A 21,359-nucleotide genomic window follows, 5' to 3' on the forward strand; every position below is an offset into this window, starting at 1 on the left:
TCCTCCAAAGCTATACAGAAAGTTTTCAGTCAACAAAAGCTACCATGAGCACACCCAAGCAGATTATTGAGCCTGGACTCTGGCAAGAGGAGATCCGCCTTGGGCAAAGACATTTGAGACTCACTGCAATAGGTCCCCTTCCCCAGAAGATCAGCAAGAATATCCAGCCAAGACCAAGTTTGCCAATCAATGAGAACTGCAGAACTCCAGCACTAGCAGAATACAGCACATAGAATTCATGGCTTTTCTCCCATGATTCTTCAGTCTTACAAAGTTGTTGTTTTTTTTTAAATTTTTTCTATTATTTTTTAATATTTCTCTTTCCTATTTTAACCATCTTATTAATCCTTTTTAAAATCCTTTTTTAGGGCGCCTGGGTGGCTCAGTGGGTTAGGCCGCTGCCTTCGGCTCAGGTCATGATCTCAGGGTCCTGGGATCGAGTCCCACATCGGGCTCTCTGCTCAGCGGGGAGCCTGCTTCCCTCTCTCTCTGTCTGCCTCTCTGCCTACTTGTGATCTCTGTCAAATAAATAATAATAAAAAAAAAAAAAAAAAAAAAAAAAAATTTTAAAAAAAAAAAAAAAAAAAAAAATAAAATCCTTTTTTAATTTTCATCTTTACAATCATATTCTATCCCTTCATTGTATTTAACCTATGTTTTGTATTTATCTGTTTTTCTTTTCTTAAAATACTGGGATACATTTTCTTCTAACAGACCAAAATATAACCCAATCTAGTATAAGGCTTTATTCTAGTCTCCCGCCTGATCACATTCTTTTTTTTTTTTTCTTTTTTCCTATCAACCAACTTCTCAATTCCTCTTTTAAAATCTTTTTTATTTTCATCTTTACATTCATATTTCATCCCTTCATCGTATTTACCCTTACTTATATATATATATATATATGTAAGTTTTTCTTTCTTTAAAATTTTCATAGGCACTTTCTTCTAACAGATCAAAACACACCAAAGATCTAGTATGTCGATCTGTTCTATTCACCAGCCATCAGGCTGTTAGAAAAAAACATATCCCAAAATGTTAAAGAAAGAAAAACTTATACAAAAAAATAGGTTAAATTTCATTGAAGGGATAGAATATGACTATAAAGATGAAAAATTTAAAAAGATTTTTAAAAAAGGAATTGATCAGATAAGATGTTCATTAAAATAGGAAGGAAGAAAAATTCAAAAAAAATTCTTTTTTTTTTTTTTTCCCTTTCTTTTCCCACCAATTTCAGGTCTCTTCTGACCTGGCTAGTGTATATTGTTCTGGGACATTGTTACCCTTTTAGAACATTATGTTCTTTCATTCATATACTCTTCTCTAGACAAAATGACAAAAATTGAAAAACCTCATCTCAAAAAAAAAAAAAAGAACGAAAGGGATATAATCAATGTGGACAATAGTAAAATGTCACAACTAGAGTTCAGGATGATGATTATAAAGATACTAGCTAGGCCTGAAAAAGACATACAAGACACTAAGAATCCCTCTCTGCAGAAATAAAAAATCTAAACTCTAAGTCAAAATCAAAAAGGCTATTAATGAGGTACAATGAAAAATCAAGGCTCTAACATTTAGAATAAATGAGGCAGAAGAGAGAATTGGTGATAAAGAAGACCAAATGATGGAGAATAAAGAAGCTGAGAAAGAGACAAACTAGTGGACCATTAAGGGAGAATTCAAGAGATTAGTGATACCATAAGACAAAAACAGTATTAGAATAATTGGGATCCCAGAAGAAGAAAGAAAGAAAGAGAGGGGCAGAAGACATATTGGAGCAAATTATAGCGGAGAACTTCCCTAATTTGGGGAAGGAAACAGGCATCAAAATCCAGGCGCCACAGAGAACACCCCTCAAAATCAATAAAAATAGGACCACAGCCCATCATCTAATAGTAAAACTTACAAGTCTCAAAGACAAAGAGAAAATCATGAAAGCAGCTTGGGACAAGAGGTCTGTAACATACAACAGTGGAAATATTAGATTGGCAGCAGACCTATTCAGAGACCTGGCAGGCCAGAAAGGACTGGCAAGCACTAAACAAGAAAAATATGCAGCCAAGAATACTTTATCCAGCTAGGCTGTCATTGAAAATAGAAGGAGAGATAAAATGCTTCCAGGACAAACAAAACTAAAAGAATTTGCAAACACCAAACCAGCCCGACAGGAAATACTGAAAAGGGTCCTCTGAGCAAAGAGAGAGCCTAAAATTACATAGACCAGAAATGAACAGACAATATGCAGTAACAGTCACCTTACAGGCAATACAATGACACCAAATTCATATCTTTCAGTAGTTATGCTGAATGTAAACGAGCTAAATGTCCCAATCAAAAGACACAAGGCATCAGAATGGATGAAAAAAGCAAGACCCATTAATAGGCGGTCTGCAAGAAACTCATTTTAGACCCAAAGACACTGCCAGATTTAAAGTGAGGGGGTGGAAAACAATTTACCATGCTAATGCATATCAAAAGAAGGCTGGGGTAGCAATCCTTATGTCAGACAAATTAGATTTTAAACCAAACACTATAATAAGAGATACAAAAGGACACTATATCATACTTAAAGGATCTGTCCAACAGGAAGATCTAACAATTGTAAATATCTATGCCCCTAACATGGGATCAGCCAATTATATAAACCAATTAATCTACAAAATCAAAGAAACACATCAACAATAATACAGTAATAGCAGGGGACTTTAACAGCCCCATCACTGATATGGACGGATTATCTAAGCAAAAGACCAACAAGGAAAAAAAAGGCTTTAAATGACACACTGGACCAGATGGACATCACAGATGTATTTAGAACATCCCATCCCAAAGCAACAGAATACACATTCTTCTCTGGTGCACATGAGACATTCTCCAGAATACATCACATACTAGGTCACAAATCACGTTTCAACCAGTACCAAAAGACTGGGATCATTTCCTGCATAGTTTCAGACCACAATGCTTTGAAAGTAAACTTCAATCACAAGAGGAAAGTTCGAAAGAACTCAAATAGATGGAGGCTAAAGAGCACCCTACAAAAGAATGAATGGGTCAACCAGGAAATTTAAGAATTTAAAAAATTCAAAGAAACAAATGAAAATGAAAACACAACTGTTCAAATACTTTGAATGCAACAAAGGCAGTCATAAGACGAAAGAATATAGCACTATAAGCCTTTTCCAAATATACAACCTAACCCTTCACTTAAAAGAAATGTCTCAAATATGCAACCTAACCCTTCACTTAAAGGAGCTTCAGAAAGGACTTCAAATAAAGCCTTAACCCAAAAGGAGAAGAGAAATAATAAAGATCAGAGCACAAATCAATGAGACAGACACCAAAAGAAGAATAGAACAGATCAATGAAACTAGGAGTTGGCTCTTTGAAAGAATAAGATCAGTAAACCCTAGCCAGACTTATCAAAAAGAAAAGAGAATGGGCCCAAATTAACAAAATCATGAAAGAGGAGAGATCACAACCAACACCAAAGAAATACAAACAATTTTAAGAACATATTATGAGCAAATATACACCAGCAAATTTGACAATCTGGAAGAAATGGATGCATTCCTAGATACATATAAGCTACCACAACTGAGGTAACAGAAAACCTGAACAGACCCATAACCAGCAAGGAGATTGAAGCAGTCATCAAAAATCTCCCAACAAGGGACACCTGGGTGGCTCAGTGGCTTAAGCCACTGCCTTCGGCTCAGGTCATGATCTCAGGGTCCCTGGGAGTGAGTCCCACATCGGGCTCTCTGCTAAGCAGGGAGCCTGCTTCCCCCACCTCCCCAACCTGCCTCTCTGCCTACTTGTGATCTCTCTGTCAAATAAATAAAGAAAATCTTAAAAAAAAAAAAAAAATCTCCCAACAAACAATAGCCCAGGGTCAGACAGCTTCCCAGGGGAATTCTACCAAACATTTAAAGAAGAATTAATACTTATTCTCCTGAAACTGTTTCAAGATATAGAAATGGAAGGAAAACTTCCAAACTCACTTTATGAGGCCAGCATTACCTTGATCCCAAAACCAAAGAGCCCATCAAAAAGGAGAATTACAGACCAATATCCCTGATGAACATAGATGCAAGAATTCTCACCAGAATACTAGCCAATACGATACAACAGTACATTAAAAGGATTATTCACCACGACCAAGTGGGATTTATTCCTGGGCTGCAAGGCTGATTCAACCACCCACTAATTAATCAATGTGATATAATACATTAATAAAAGAAAGAACAAGAACCATAGGATATTCTCAATAGATGCTGCAAAAGCATTTGACAAAGTACAGCATCCTCTCTTGATTAAGACTTCACAGTGTAGGGATAGAGGGTACATATCTCAATATCATAAAAGTCATCTATGAAAAACCCACAGTGAATATTATTCTCAATGGGGAAAAACTGAGAGCTTTTCCCCTAAGGTCAGGAACACAGCAGGGATGTCCACTATCACCACTGCTATTCAACATAGTACTAGAAGTCTTAGCCTCAGGAATCAGACAACAAAAAGAAATTAAGGGCATCTGAATCGGCAAAGAAGAATTAAATTCTCACTCTTTGCAGATGATACTTTATGTGGGAAACCTCAAGGACTCCAGCCCCAAACTGCTAGAACTCATACAGGAATTCAGTAAAGTGTGAGGATATAAAGCCAATGCATAGAAATCAGTTGCATTTGTATACACCAACAACAAGACAGAAGAAAGAGAAATTAAGGAGTCAATCCCATTTACTTACACCCAAAACTGTAAGATACCTAGGAATAAATTTAACCAAAGACACAAAGAATCTGTACTCAGAAAATATAGAATACTCAAGAAAGAAATTGAGGAAGACTCAAAGAAATGGAAAAATGGTCCATGCTCATAGACTGGAAGAACAAATATTGTGAAAATGTCTATGCAACCTGGAGCAATCTACACCTTTAATGCATTCCCTAATAAAATACCATCAACTTTTTTCAAGGAAATGCAACAAATAATCCTAAAATTTATGTGGAACCAGAAAAGACCGCGAAAAGCCAGAGGAATGTTCAAAAAGAAAACCAAAGCTGTTGGCATTACAATTCAGGACCTTAAGCTATATTATAAAGATGTCATCATCAGGATGGTATGGTACTGGCTAAAAACAGACACATAGATCAATGGAACAGAACAGAGAGCCTTATGGTCAACTAACTAAGCTCTATGGCCAACTAATCTTCGACAAAGCAGAAAAGAATGTCCAATGGACAAAAGACAGTCTCTTCAACAAATAGTGTTGGGAAAATTGGACAGCCACAGGCAGAAGAATGAAACCGGACCATTCCTTACACCACACACAAAAACAGACTCAAGATGGATGAAAGACCTAAATGTGAGACAGGAATCCATCAAAAATCCTTAAGCAGAACACAGGCAACAACGTCTTTGACTTCAGCTGCAGCAACTTCTTCCTAGAAACATCGCCAAAAGCAAGGGAAGGACAAAAACGAACTACTGGGACTTCATCTATCTAAAAAGCTTTTGCACAGCAAAGGAAACAGTCAACATAAGCAAAAGACAACTGAGAGAATGGGAGAAGATATTTGCAAATGACATATTAGATAAAGGGCTAGTATCTAAAATCTATACAGAACTTATCAAACTCAACACCCAAAGAACAAATAATCCAATCAAGAAATGGGCAGAAGACATGAACAGACATCTCTGCAAAAAGACCAACAGACACATGAAAAAGTGCTCAACATCACTTGCCATAAAGGAAATACAAATCAAAACCATGGTGAGATACCACCTCACACCAGTCAAAATGGCTAAAATTAACCAGTCAGTAAACAACAGGTGTTGGCGAGGATGGGGAGAAAGGGGAACCGTCCTACACTTTTGATGGGAATGCAAGCTGGTGCAGCCACTCTGGAAAACAGTAGGAGGTTCCTCAAAAAGTTGAAAACAGAGCTACACTACAACCCAGCAATTGCACTCCTGGGTATTTACCCCAAAGATACAAATGTAGTGATTCAAAGGGGCACGTGCACTCGAATGTTTATAGCAGCAATGTCCACAACAGCCGAACTATGGAAAGAGCCTAGATGTCCAACAACAGATGAATGGATAAAAAACATATATATATATGTGTATGTATATATGTGTGTGTGTATATATATATATATACACACTCACACACACACAATGAAATATCATGCAGCCATCAAAAAACCCATAATCTTGCCATTTGGAATGATATGGATAGAAGTAGAGGGTATTATGCATGGAAGTAGAGGGTATTTTGCTAAGTGAAATAAGTCAATCAGAGAAAGACAATTATTATATGATCTCACTGATATGAGGAATTTGATAAACAAGACAGAGGATCATGGGGAAGGGAGGGAAAAATGAAACAAGATGAAACCAGAGAGGGAGACAAAACAAACTGAGGGTTGTTGGAGTGGACCACGGTGGGAGGGATTGGTTGGTTTGGTGATGGACACTGGGGAGGGTATGTGCTACGGTGAGTGCTTTGCATTGTGTAAGACTGATGAATCACAGACCTGTACCCCTGAACCAAATATTACATTAATTTTTTAAAAATCAAATTATCAGTGTCAATAAATAAATAATAAATAGGAAAAAACACATGTGAATGCATAATAAAAATTAAGGAATTTTATAATGGGACTTTTATTTCCTAATTTTAAATTTTATTTTATAACATCCATGTAAAACAAGAGATTAGAACTATATTATACAGAAAAAAAGAAAGCACTGGTTAAACATTAATTACTCAGATATGGTTATCAATACCATTGAACTAAAAGCTACCCAACTATCAGATGAGAGAAAATTCACTAAGTTAAGATTTAACTACACTTTTACTTTTTCCTTTTAAGAACACTGACAATTACAGGACAATTAAATTCAAGTTTACAGATTTTCCCAGGGAATATAGTGGCTGAGAAATGTATTCCTTTAAAACAAAACACTCTTATCTTTATCCGGCCTCAGAAATTTTGACCAGAGTATTTATGATCTTTATAAGTTTCACTTTACTAATGACTTTGGTGTTCCAAAAGCCTATCTAAAGGATGCATGTTTTAGCATCCATACTTTTCACAACGTGGAATGAACATTATTTTGCATAGTCCATATCTTGCCAGGAAAGGAATGAAGGTTATAAGATGACAAACAAACCATCCAGCTGAATCAACATACTGAATCCTGGAAAAAATTATGCCTGCCAGGATTGCCATGCCACAATTATAACAACTATCTAAAAAATGGAAAGCCCAATATATAAATACAATGAAGTGTAAAGAAGGAACTTCCTAGCTGTTGGGTTCCTTATCAGTATAATGGTTAAAAATTCAGAAACCAAAAAATCCTCAAAATAAAACAAGTAAGATGATGCTGACATTCTGGTGCTTCCCAAAACTTTGCTAACATATTTTAATTAATGCATCATAATATATCAGTATAAGTAAAATGCATAGTATTCACCAACAATATCCAAACAGCCAAAAACCTATAAAAAACAGTGCATCTCACCAGTAACCAGGAAAAATAAAAAGGTGAGAGAGCATGTTTTTAATCCAGGTTGTCCCCAAAATGTTAATATATGCAGAATTGATGATGGTGGTAAGATATGAATACTTGCATATACAGCTGGTACAACCATAAACTGGGAGCTATCTCAGAGAACAAGCTGGACCATCTTTTAAAAATCTAAACATCCTTGTCCCTATGACTCAGCTATTCTAATTCCTGGGATCAGCCCTATCTGCTAAGGAAGCATTCAAATAAGATACTCATTACACTATTGTTTGTAACAGCAAAAACAAGGGTAAATGACTAATATCCATTTTACAGAAGTCTATGCTATAGTTCTAAAGGATAAATACATGCCTGCTAAAGTGGAAAGCTATACAACTAATACTGAGCAGAAACAACTAGAAAATATATAATGATGAGGCACCTGGGTAGTTCAGTCAGTTAAGCAGATGACTCTTGATTTCAGCTCAGGTCATGATCTCAGGGTCCTGGGATTAAGCCCTGCACTGAGCTCCACATTCAATGAAGAGTCTGCTTGAGATTCTCAATCTCTCTCTCTGCCCCTCCCCCTGCTTATGCATGCACTCTCTCAAATAAAATAAATCTTTAAGTACATATATAATGATAAAATAGAGTATGTTTTATTTGAAAACATTTTAAAAACACGCATGAAAAGTAATGTCATAACATTTCTACTGGTACAATTTTTATATGTAAATGTCTATAAAAATATCCACAAGAACACACATCCAACTTAAAAGCATGTTTACTTACCATGGAGGGAACATGGAATTAAAGGTAGTGGTCAAAGAAAATTTTAGTTTTAACAGGAATTTTTACAAGGAGCATAATATATTCATGTGTGACATATACTTAAAATTAATGTTTGCAAGATGAAACTGCAATGTCAGTGTAGGACAAGCCATCAAATAAAGACTGTTTAGTAGATATATACAGTCCTAGAAACAGTACTAGAATTTGGATCAATACAGAAGTCTGTTCTCATGAACAGAAGAGACAGCAGTTAACACAGTAACAGGTCTCTCAGGATCATACCCAAAACGTGATAAAACAGTAATCCTCCCATTTTTATCTCCTATACAAGCCATACCAGGTGCTAGATAGCCCTGCAACCAGCCCTGGAGCCATGAGGAATATATTGGGGGCAGGGAGTGGGACAGCAAGAAAATCCTGATCTCTCTGGCCAGTGAAGCCAAAAAAGAAGAAGTACAGCAAGTATTCGGTGGGAAATTCACACTTAGTGGCAGTGGTAATCCAACATGCTAATGGCAGTCTCTCTAACAAAGCCCAAGAGAGCCAACCCATCCCACCTCAATGACCAGCAGCAGTAAGCCTGGTCTGCCCACGGTTAGGGTGTCAGGTGAGCCTAGAAGAGCTGACAGAACCCACATGCCAAACCCAAACTGGGCAACTGCCTGCTAAAATTGAGATTTGATTTTATCAAGAGTCTCCAAACATAACATTCAAAATATCCAGGAGACAAGTGAAAATCACTCGTCATACTAAAGACCAGGAATTATCACAAATTAAATGAGAAAAGACCATAACAGAGACCAACACAGAGAAGATTCCGATGTTGACAATGACAGAGATTTTAGAGCAGCCATCATAAAGCTGCTTCAAGGAGTAATTACAAATTCTCTTGAAAAAATAAAAAGCCCAAAGAAGCAGTTCTACTTTTTGAAAAGATCCAAAGTGAAAGTACTCAACTAAAAAATACAATAATCAAAATAACAAAACTCACTGGGAGGGCACAAAAATAAAGACAACCAAAAAAAAAAAAAGTGAATCTGAGAATTCCATTTGAACAGTTTAAAAGGAAACTAAACAGGGTTGGGGGGGGAGGGGGATTGAACAGAGCTTGAGAGACCTGTGGAACTGTAACAAAAGTTCTATGACTCATATCATCAGAGTCCAGAAGGAGAGAAGAAAGAACGTGGGCTTAAAAAGTATTTTGAGATAATGGCTAAAACGTCTCAAATTTGGTAAATGACATAAACCTACAAACTCAAGAAGGTGAACAAACTTCAAGCAGAATAAATGGAAAGAAATCCACACGAAGAGACATCATAAACTGCTGAAAACAAAAACAAAAACAAAAAAACCCACATGAACATCAAAGAGAAAAGACACATTACCTATCAGGAAACAATGGGTTTCTTTTCTGAAACCATGGAAGCCAGAGGAACTGGCACATTTTCAAGTGCTGAAAGAAAGAACTGTCAAACCACAAATTCTGCAAAACTTCCCTTCAGAAATCAAGGGGAAACTGAGGCACCTGGGTGACTCAGTGGGTTAGGTGTCTGCTTTTGGCTCAAGTCATGATCTCTGAAACCATGGATCCAGTCTCTGCTTATCAGGGAGCCTGCTCCTCCCTCTTCCTCTCCCTCTCCCCCTGCTTGTGGCTCACTTTCTCTCTCTCAAATAAAGTCTTTAAAAAAAACTTTTTTAGGGGCGCCTGGGTGGCTCTGTGGGTTAAGCCTCTGCCTTCGGCTTGGGTCATGGTCTCAGGGTCCTGAGATCAAGCCCCAAATCGGGCTCTTTGCTCAGCAGGGAGCCTGCTTCCCCCTCTCTCTCTGCCTGCTTGTGATCTCTCTGTCAAATAAATAAATAAAATCTTAATAAATAAATAAATAAAATTTTTTAATAGAGGGTGCCTAGGTGGCTCAGTCATTAAGCATCTACCTTTGGCTCAGGTCATGATCCCAGGGTCCTAGGATCAAGCCCTGCATTGGGCTCCCTGCTCTGCTGGGAAGCCTGCTTCTCCCTCTCGCACTCCCCCTGCTTGTGTTCCCTCCCTCACTGTCTCTTTCTATAAAGTAAATAAATAAAAATCGTTAAAAAAAAATTTTTTAAGAAATCAAGTGGAAATAAAAATGTTATAAAAGGAAAACCATGAAACTTTGTTGCTAGCAGACCTGCCCTTAAAAAATGGGTAAAGGAAGCTCTCTAAGCAGAAAAGAAATGATAACAGAAGAACTGGAACATCAGAAAGGAAAGAACAAGCAATGAGTAAAATTAGGGATAAACACAATGGATTATCCTCTCCAAGCCTCTTGAAATGTATCTAATGGTTAAAGCACAAATTATAACATCTGTGTGATACTCTGTGTAGGTAGAGGAAAGATTAGAGACAATTACATTTTAATAAAAGTGGGGAGTGTGAAGGCACATAAATGGAAGTAAGGCAACAATAATGCACTTTAATTGATAAAACACCATTATCAGGAGACTATGCTAAATATGTATATTGTGATATCTAGAGCAACACTAAGAAAAGAATTCCGAATCAGAACTCTAACTTTCAAAAATAGCATAAGTAAAACAATGTAGAATTCTAAAAAATGTTTAAGTAACCCCCAGGAAACCAAGACAAGATAAAGTAAGGAGAAACAGAGGAAACAAACAGAAAACAACTAAAAAAATGGAAGACTTAAGTTCTATAATCAACAATTACTTTAAATTAAATTATCTAAGTATACAAATTAAAAGAGCAGAATCCTGGCAGGACAGATATAAAAACGTGATACATGGCTCAACTGTATATTGTCTACAAGAAACTCATGTCAAATACAATGACATAGTCAAGTTGAAGGAGGATGGAAAAAGATACACCATGCCAGTATTAAATAACAACAAAAAAAGCAGAGTGGTTATATTAACAGCAGCTAAAGCAGACTTTAAAGAGCAAGGAAAATACTAGAAACAAAGAAGATCATTACATAATAATAAAAGTTCCAAACCACCACATTAGAATGTAGTAATTCTAAATATGTATACACCAAACAATACACCTTCAAAACACACGATGCAAAAACTGACATGGCTGAAAAGAAAAACAGACAAATCTACAATTACAGTTGGGAATTTCTACACTGTCAGTATTTATAACAGCACTGGATAAAAAATTAGAAAAGATAAAGAAGAATGGAATAGCACCCCCAACTAACATGATCTAATTTAATTCACGTTCACAGAACCATTCACCAACAATAAAACAAACCCCAGAAAATTTAAAAGAACTAAAATAACGCAGACTATGTTTTCCAACTGGAATCAGACAAGTATAACAGAAAGAACAAGAAATTAAACAACATGTTTCTAAATAATCCATGAGTGAAAGAGGATGTCTCAAAGGAAATTTTTAAAAATACATCAAACAGAATGAAAATACCACATATCCAAATTTGTGGGGTACAGCTAAAGTAGTTCTGAGAGGAAGAACTACAATGCTACATGCTTGCATTTACAAAAAGGAAGAATTTCAAATCAAACTAAGTTTTTCCTTCAAATAAGAAAAAGAACAAAATAAAACCAAACAGAAGGAATTACTAGGATATAAGGAAACAGAAAGGTTAAACATAAAAGAACAGAAAAAAGTATACAGTGCAAATTCTAACCAGAAAGAACTTGCATAGCTACATATTTTCATTAGCCATATTAATATTAAAGTAATAAGAATAGCATCAGGAGCTGATAAAACACTTCAAATAACCAGAAAAATGAAACACATGAAAATATACCCTCATTATATATAATTAAAAAGAAATACTAGGAACAAAGAAGGTGATTACATAATGATAAAACAATCAATCCTTTTGATCCCTGCAAGAGCTATAAGAAATAAACAAATCTACAAAGGGGGAAATTTTAACACAGGTCTACAAATAATGAATAAAAACAAAGTACCAAGTATATATGTCTTATTCAAACAATGAACAAACTTAAACTAATATTTATAGAATATAACACCAAATAACTACAAAATGCATATTCTATTTCAGTGCATCTTAACATTTAGAAAAATTAAGCATATGCTGGCTAATAAATACACATTTTAAAAATTTTGATCAATTAGAGTACTCTCTGACCACAATGAAATAAAGCTAGGAATCAATGACAAAGAAAACATCTCCCCTAGAAATAAAGATACTTCTAAATGATTCATCTGAAAAGAAATGATGAGAGCTATTAGAAAATATAAACTGGGTGTGCCTGGGTGGCTCAGTCGGTTAAGTGTCTGTCTTTGGTTCAGGTCATCATCCCAGGGTCCTGAGCTCAAGTCCTGCACTGGGCTCCCTGCTAGGCAGGGAAGTTACCTCTCCCTCTCCATCTACCTCTCCCCCTGCTCATGCTCTCCCTGCTCTCACTCTCTCAAATAAAATCTTAAAATATATAGATAGATAGATATAAACTGGATGATAATGAAAATAATAACAAATTAAAACTTGAAGGATGCAGCTAAAAGCCATGTTTAAAAGGAGATTTATAAGTAAATACTTTGAGGAAAAAAAAGAAAGTCTAAAAGTTGATGATTTCGATGTTAAGAAGTTAGAAAAAGAACAGCAAGAATAGCAAAGGAAACCCAAAGAAAGGAAAAGGAATAAAAATAAAAAATCGCTGATATTAAAAATAAGAGCACACCAATAGTTAAAAATTGGTTCTTTTTTCCAAAGAAAATATCAATAAATACCTGGGCAAGACTATGCATGAAGGGCAACATAAATAACTAATATCTGGAATGGAAAGAGACATCACTATGTATCAAATAAACATTAAAAGATATTCTGAACAACTTTATGTCAATAAATGTGAAGATTTAGATAAAATGGGAAAATTACAAGAAAACACAATTTTCAGAAACTGATAGAGAAATGAAGAATCAGAACAGTACTATAGTTATTAAAGAAATTTAATCAGTAATTGAGAATTTCCTTCAAAGAAACCCCAGACTCAGATGTATTCTATAAGACGTGTAAGAAGTAAGAACACCTTGGGGCACCTGGGTGGCTCAGTCGGTTAAGCATCTGCCTTCAGCTCAGGTCATGATACCAGGGTACTAATATCAGGTCCTGCACCTGGTTCCCTGCTCAGTGGAGAGCCTGCCTCTCCCCCTCTCTCTCTGGCCCTCCCCATTTTGGACGCACACATGCATGCACACACATGCTCTATGTCAGATAAATGAATAAAATGTTTAAAAAAAAAATCTCAAATATTCTTTCAAATAACAGAAAATAAATTTTATGATGCCAGTATAATCTTTTTATTAAAACATGACAAGGATAGTGAAAAAAGGAAAATATCAGCCACTCTCACTCAAACTCACATGTGAAAAATCCTAAGTAAAATATTAGCAAACTGCATAAAGGGATATATAAAAAACTTTATTACGACCTATTTGAATTTAAGAATAGAAAGGTGGTATAACATGAAAATAACCAATGCATTTACCAAAGTAACAGATAAAGAACAGAAAATATATCTTCATCTTAACAGAGAAAGAGCATTTAAAAAATTAAACATTTGTTCATATTAAAAAATTAGAAACTAACAAACTAGGAACAGAAGAAAACTTATTAATCTGATAAACTGCCTTAACTTATATGAGGGTGAAGTTCACATTTAATTGTAATTACTAAAAGCTAATAAATTTTGAAATTAGACAAATTATCACTACTTTTAGTTACCATCTACTGGTGATCTTAGCAAGTGCAATAAGGCAAGAAAAAGAAATAAAAGATATACAAGAATTAGCCATTATTCACAAATTGTATAATTTGTATTATTGTATTATTCACAAATAATTGTATTATTGTATTATTGTATTATTGTATTATTCACAAATAATTTGTGAATTATACAATTGTAGAAACTGAAATAAAAATACATTAGGATTAAAAAGAGGTTAGAAAAGTGGCTGAATATGTTCAGCAAAGTATATGAACACCAATAAATATATAAAACCCAACTATGTTCCATAAGTAAACAATAATAACCTTATTAAGATTCATTTCTGAAAAGATGGTTTATGAGGCCATCAAAAAGTCAATACCTAGGCTGGGTGATGGACACTGGGGAGTGTATGTGCTATAGAGAGAAAAATAAAATAAAATAAAAAGTCAATACCTAGAATAAATGTAATAAAAAATGTGAAGACCACTACACAGAAACCTAAAACTCAATAGTGGGAGAGATTAGAGAAAGCACAATAAATCAAAGAATATTCAACACTGTTAGATCAGAAGATCCAGTGTTGTAAACATGTCAATTCTTTCCAAAGCAATCTATAGATGCAATATATTCTCAACCTAAATCCCTATCTTTTGGGGAGGGGAGAAATTTGAAAAGCCAATTCCAACAATTTTAATGAAAATACAAGGTAAAGGAAGCACGGGCCTAAAACTAGCTTAGACTTCAGAATCAAGTCAAGAGGGAAGACCTACTCTACTGAATCTCGAGATATTTTATAAAAATACCATAATTAAAGACACTTTATATTGCTGTAAAGACTACTAGAAATGAACGGAGGATACAAAACATCAGAAATAAACCCATACATACAATGACAATTTATGACAAAGATGGCAATAAAAAGCAGTAATGAAAGGACAGTCTTTTCAGTAAGTGACTCAAGGTCAATTTAATCTCTACTATGGAAAAGTTGTGAAAATTGACTCCTGTGTTGCACAAATTTCAATTCAAGGAAGATACTAGCTTTAAATATTACAAGTGAAAGATGGAATTTTTAGATACAGGAAAATATATCCTTGAGCTTGAGGTAGGGAAAAATTCTTAAATAGCACACAAAAGCAATGCCATAATAGAATAGATCAATAAATTCAATTCTTTAAAATGTTTTCTGTTCATCAAAAGACAAATTAAGAAAGAGGAAAGGCAAACAACAGCATGGGGGAAGATACCAGCAATATATACACCAACAAATGACTTGTATCTAAAGCACTGAAGAACTCCTTAAAAATTACACACACATACACCCATATCAATGGAACAAGTGACTACATTTATTTAGACAATAGAGATATGTATTTTTAAAGCAGAAAGTAAATAGTGTACACATACATAGCTAAATTAAACTTTTAGCCATATATTCTTAATTTGTTATTGAAAAGACTTCTCTTAAGTTCATTATCTCTCTCCCACCAAATTTTAGTCTTTATAGCCAAAAAATGTTAGATGATATTAATTTGGTTTTACATTATTGTAAATATTACTTTTTTAAAAAAATTTATACGTAGGTGTCTTCTATGATGGAGAGAGAATTAAAAAGAGTATATGTTCTGTAAATAAAGATTAAATTTCACACTTTTCTTTAAAAAAAAAAGGGGGGTATAGATAACATACTATGATGATGGCCTCATGCTAGAATCTAGATTTCTCTAGCTCTGTTTCAGGATTCTGTATTTTAGAAAGACATTATTCTAAGAAAAAGATCTGAATTTAAGCATCTACATACTTTTACTCATATTCTGAGTACTTAAGCAAAAAAAGGTTGTGTCAATACTTAAAAGATTTCTTACAGAGAAAAATTTTCATTTGGAATACAACTATTTTAGTCAGATCTGGTGTTCTTAAAATCCTGCTCACAAAATCTCCACAACTATGTAGTCAATCAAACTGTAATTTCATGCACAAAAAGTGTGTACAGTGTATATGATCCACGTAAACTCCATCAAATTCAAATAATTAATAACTACATATTTGTGATTAAGAGCAAGAGAATCTCGGGTTCACAGCTCTGGCATTAATCAGCTGTGTTAACTCGGGAAAATTAATTTATTCTCTGAATCTCAGAACTTGCATGTGTACAATATCAGTAAAAATTCGGACCTCTTAGATTCTTAGAAAAATTAAATGATATAATTTAACTAAAGCTCCTAATATATTGCTTGGTAAATAGAAACCACTCAGTATATGAAAAGAATGTCCCACTACCATGGGATACAGTAACAGAAGAAAATCTAAAACTGAGAAGCTATTAAAAAAAAAAAAAAAAGGTCAAAGAGCATCTGACATATTAGCTAGTAGTAATACATGTAGAGTTCACTGACTGATCATTAAGAGTTACCTGCAAGATTGTCAAGCATGAAGTTCAGTAGCTTTCGGGTTCCATCTGGGTCCTGGTATAAATTGAGAATATCCTGTGATAAAGGATTGCCTAAAGCAGAATACAAAAATAAAATCTGTAAGACAGACAAATGTACACAATAAAATACCAATTTTGTAAAGTGAATTTTAAAGTTTTTAATCTGTTACATAAATTTAAAGAAATTATGTGAATCTAAAGAAATACTTTGATAGTCATAAAATTTCAAAAATGTTCTTTCCAGATTTCACTTTTTATACTATCTACCTACAATTTATGTTTGCCAAAATCACATATATAAACATATATATTAATCTTAGTCAATTCTGAAGTAATATCACAATTCAGCACCCTGAATTAACCTTTATAAGTTCTACTTTATCTCTGAAGACAATATTCTAACTGAAAGACAAACAGTCCTATATGAGAAAGAATGAATGCCATCATTAAAAAAAAAATTCTTTTTTTCTTCCTAGTTAGAATATTTATATTACATATGGAGAAAGGAAGACATTTCAAGCGAAAAGAAAACCTTGTACAAACATGAGTTGGTAAAATGTGAGAGGAAAATAAGAATTTTTTCATGATGGTGATCAGGAATATCTGAGTACTAACAGTACAGATGTATCAAATATTAAAAAAAAAAAAGCTATTGTTAAGTCTATATATTCCGTTAAGAAATAAAAGAGGAATTTGTTCAGATAGGCATGCAACAACAGTCTTGCAAACAGATCTGAAAAGACAAAAACCATGGAACTTCCAGAAACAAAAGGTTTTAACTACTGAAGCAAACAAAATCTTCAACACACACTCAGCAGAACAACTTAAAAATATTGACCAAAAAAGTGAGAGAAAAATATAGGGTACTTTGAACTCTCATATTGCTAGTAGAAGTATAAAATGCTCCAACTGTGGTGAAAATCTGGTTGGCAGTTTCCAAATGACTTGAAAGAGAAAAATGAAAATTCCTGGTGTGACAAAAATGCCTATATCTTAAAGTAGGCAGTGGTAACATATGTGTATACTTTTATCAAAATTAGACACAGTGCATACTAAAATATTTGGATATTTTACTATACATAATTATAACTCAAAGTACTAGGCAGGGAAAAAAACTATGATCAACGAGTTAGGCAGTACATCAGACACAACTAAAAATAAAATTAGTGAACAGAAAAAAACACATTCAAAGAAACCACCGAAAATGCATCACCAAGAGTCAGAAAGATATAAAGCAGGAGACAGTAATAGATACATGAGTTAGATAAGAAATCTTAACATATATTAAATTGAAGCTCTAGAAATAAAGAACAGGCATTGGGTCTCTGGCTCAATATATAAAGAACTTGAAAGGTAGTCACTCCTGTCCCCACAATTGAAGTCATAAGGCAAACTGCTGCCGTGAACACAAACAAGCAGATACAGAGAATCACAGCCAAACGGCAGCAAAAGTCCAGATACAGGAACCCAGGAATAGAACTAGGATCAGTGGGCACACTTTAAGTCATAATGGACAAACTGCTGGAGGCTTGGAGAAAATTAGCTTGAGAGTTTAAAAAAAAAAAAAAAATCAAAGGCACCCAATCTTAGGAGCCTCTAACAGTTCTCTGAGTTTTATTTCCAAGAGCCCCACTAGGTTTTTAATATAAAACTGGAAAAAAATTCCCTTTGTGTTTCTGGAGGCAATAATGCTCCCATTAACAAGGCCTGCATGCAAGGGAACTATTTTAGCAGAATATAATCAGGTCAGTTTTTACCATTTAATCTCAAGTAATACCCGACACTCCAGCCCCCTCTAACCTGATTTGGGGCAGAGCGAGTAGGAAGGAACAGATCTACCTCAAAGGCCCATTAAAAGACTGAGAGCTAATCATAAAACTACAGGACTCTTCCTCTCTTTCCACATCTTAAAACTGCTTAAGTGTTGCTCCTGTGTAGTAAGATAGTTATGGTAAACAGAACTATGAGCCTCAGAGTCTCTAGGAAAACCCAAAGGCAACAAAGGAGATAAAAACAAGAAAACTGAAGGAAATTTTAGATTCTGACACACAACAGCAGCAAACAATAAACAATGGCTAGTTTAAGTCCTAGCCAGAAAGAGAATTTGAAAAGAAGTGAGAAGATGCATTATTTTAAAAGAAAAAGGCAGCAAACTTTCAAAACATAGTTTTTTTTAAATGACTAAACTGACTGAAGAAGCACAATATATACAAAGAAGTATATGAAAGGATTTCATTTTACTTTGTACTGCAAACTAGAGAATGCCAATTGCAAGCAGAAAACTTTAAAACCCATTAGGGAAAATAACTAATTATTTAAAACAAAAACAAAACAAAAAATGGTAATGGCAGTAAAATTCATTAGTAAGAATGGAAGCTGGAATACAGTGGACAGTATTTTCAAAGGCTGCAAAACGATGTCCCAGACTTCAACACTCCTCCACTCGTTATCAACAAAAAAGTAATAAACAAAGTCAGTAAAGATGGAGATCAGAAAAACACATCAACCAGCTTGACCTGATATTTATGTAATACTGAGGAAAATATACAATCTTTTCAAGTGTAAATGAACAGTCACCAAGACAGATCATATTCTGGTCCAGAAAACAAACTGTAACATGCTTTAAAGAAATGAAGTAAGAGCATATTGACCATTAAAAAACTATACATCAACAACAGAACTAGAAAATCTCCAAGTACTTTGAAATTAAACGTCACACTTCTAAGTAATCCATGGCTCAAAGATAAAAATCACAAAAAGTTTTAATTAAAATGAAAATACATTACCAAATTGTAAGATGAACCTAAGTCAGTATCTAGAGAGAAATTTGTAACATTAAATCCTTATATTGGAAAAAATATCTAAAATTAAGGACTTAACTTCCATATTAAGAATCTTAAAAAAGGGGTGCTTGAGGGCTCAGGCTTAAGCACCTGCCTTCAGTTCAGGTCATGATCTCAGGGTCCTGGGATCGAGCCCCCATTCAGGCTCCCTGCTCCACGGGGAGCCTGTTTCTCCCTCTCCCACTTCCCCTGCTGTGTTCCCTCTCTCACTGTGTCTCTCTGTCAAATAAATAAATAAAATCTTAAAAAGAAAAAGAATCTAAAAAAAGAAGAGCAAATAAACTCCAAAGAAACCAGAAAGAAAAATAAAGAGCAGAAATCAATAAAATTTACAACCAAAAACAAGAGACTACTACTGAGCCTAAATATGGTACTCTGAAAAAGAGACAAAGAAAACTGATAAACCTACACTTGATCAAGAAAAAAAAGACACAACTCATAAATACCAAGAATTAAATAAGGAATAGTCCCGGAGGCATTAGGACAGGGAATACTAAGGAAACTTTGTTCTTAAGTTCAACAACTTAGAAAAAAATGACCAAATTCCTTGAAAGAAAATATCACACATCACTCAAAACAAAATAGAGAGAAAACTCAGCCAAAAATGGCAGAGTAAGGACCTCCAAAAATCTGCCCCTTCATAAGAGCAAACTGGCAGAATATGGGTAAGGTAATTTGTGGAGTTGGACTTCTTCTGGGCCCTCACTGCCAAGGCAGCCCGGCAACCACTGAAGCAACCGAGACTAAACTGGAGCCTTTCAAAACCGCATTCTCAAGACTAGCCATCATCTGACTTGTGTGCAAGTAGTTCCTTGACTCCTGCCAAGTCCTAAGAGCCTTCCACCTGAAGGGGGAGAGGGTGTAAGGGCACGTACATTTCTGGAAATCATTACTGGTAAATGATCTAACTTATGGCTGTCTGAGGTCACTGAAACAGGTAAGGCAAACAAAAGACTAACCTAAATGCTCAAAAGGAAAAGCTTTGGAGTAAGATGTCAATAAGGGCATTATAAAGTTCTGACATATTCCAGGTTATCTAGAAACCATAAATGTGGGCAGCTTTGCATATGCTTAGGAAAGACCTAAAAACAGTCTAAGCTCTCACCTCTTCCTGATCTTGAGGTTGTGCACAAGTCAGAATCTGAACAGTAAACTGGATAGATTTCAATGGCTTGGTCAGTAGAATATGTAGCTCTTGATCTTGGGGTCATAGGTTCAAGCCCCATGGTGTGTGTAGAGATTACTTAAAAATAAATGTTTAAAAAAAAGAAAACTATGGAGGCCAAAAGGTAGGAGAATGACAGATTCAAAGTGCTGAAAGAAAAAAAATTGCCAACTAAGAATTCTATATCTAGCAAAAATATCCTTCTTAGATGAGGGAAAAATTAAGACATTACCAGATAAACAAAAACTGAATGAGTTTGTGACTACATCAGTCCTACAGAAAATATTAAAGGGATTCCTGGATGGTAACTTGAATCTGTATGATAAAAATAAAGAGTACCAATAAAGATAACTACATAGGTATCTATGATGACAGTATAAATATAATTAGTGGTTTTATCACTTTTCAATCTAAGAGATAACTGCATATAGCAATAATGATAAATCTATGTTGATGGCCACACAATATACAAAGATAATACTTATGACAGTAACAGCATAAATGAGAAGTGAATGGAGTTACATATACATGCAAAGCTTTTTTTAACATTACTGAAATTAAGTTGATATTAATCCAAATTGAGACTACTATAAATAAGATGTTAATTATAACCCCCAGGATAATCACTAAGAAAACAGCTCAAAATAATATAGCAAAAGAAACAAGGGAAAGAAATTGGCACACTGGAAAATATTCATTTAACACAAAAAAAGAAGGCATTAATTGAGAAACAGAGGGACAAGAAGGAACTAAGATACAGAAATAGCAAAATGTGATGAAAATCCTACCTTATCAGCAAATATATTAAGTATAAGTGGATTAAACTGATTAAAATGCAGAGATTAGCAAAATGAATAAAACATAATTAATTTTATGCTGACCACAAAAGATACACTATAGATT

The 21,359-nt window shown here is 34.6% G+C and overlaps 1 protein-coding gene across 3 annotated transcripts in view; it reads right to left on the bottom strand.

Moving 5' to 3' along the window:
- The window catches only part of CNOT6L (CCR4-NOT transcription complex subunit 6 like), a 111,590-nt gene that overhangs the window by 31,883 nt on the left and 58,348 nt on the right, over positions 1-21,359 (bottom strand). For all 3 annotated transcript variants that reach the window (XM_080831192.1, XM_080831191.1, XM_080831193.1), the window contains exon 5: positions 16,431-16,520. In XM_080831192.1, the coding sequence (XP_080687318.1) occupies positions 16,431-16,520 (90 nt within the window). The remainder of the gene's footprint in view (positions 1-16,430; positions 16,521-21,359) is intronic.

Source organism: Martes martes (assembly GCF_963455335.1).
Source record: "Martes martes genome assembly, chromosome: 2".
In the NCBI taxonomy this organism is placed as follows: Eukaryota; Metazoa; Chordata; class Mammalia; order Carnivora; family Mustelidae; genus Martes; species Martes martes.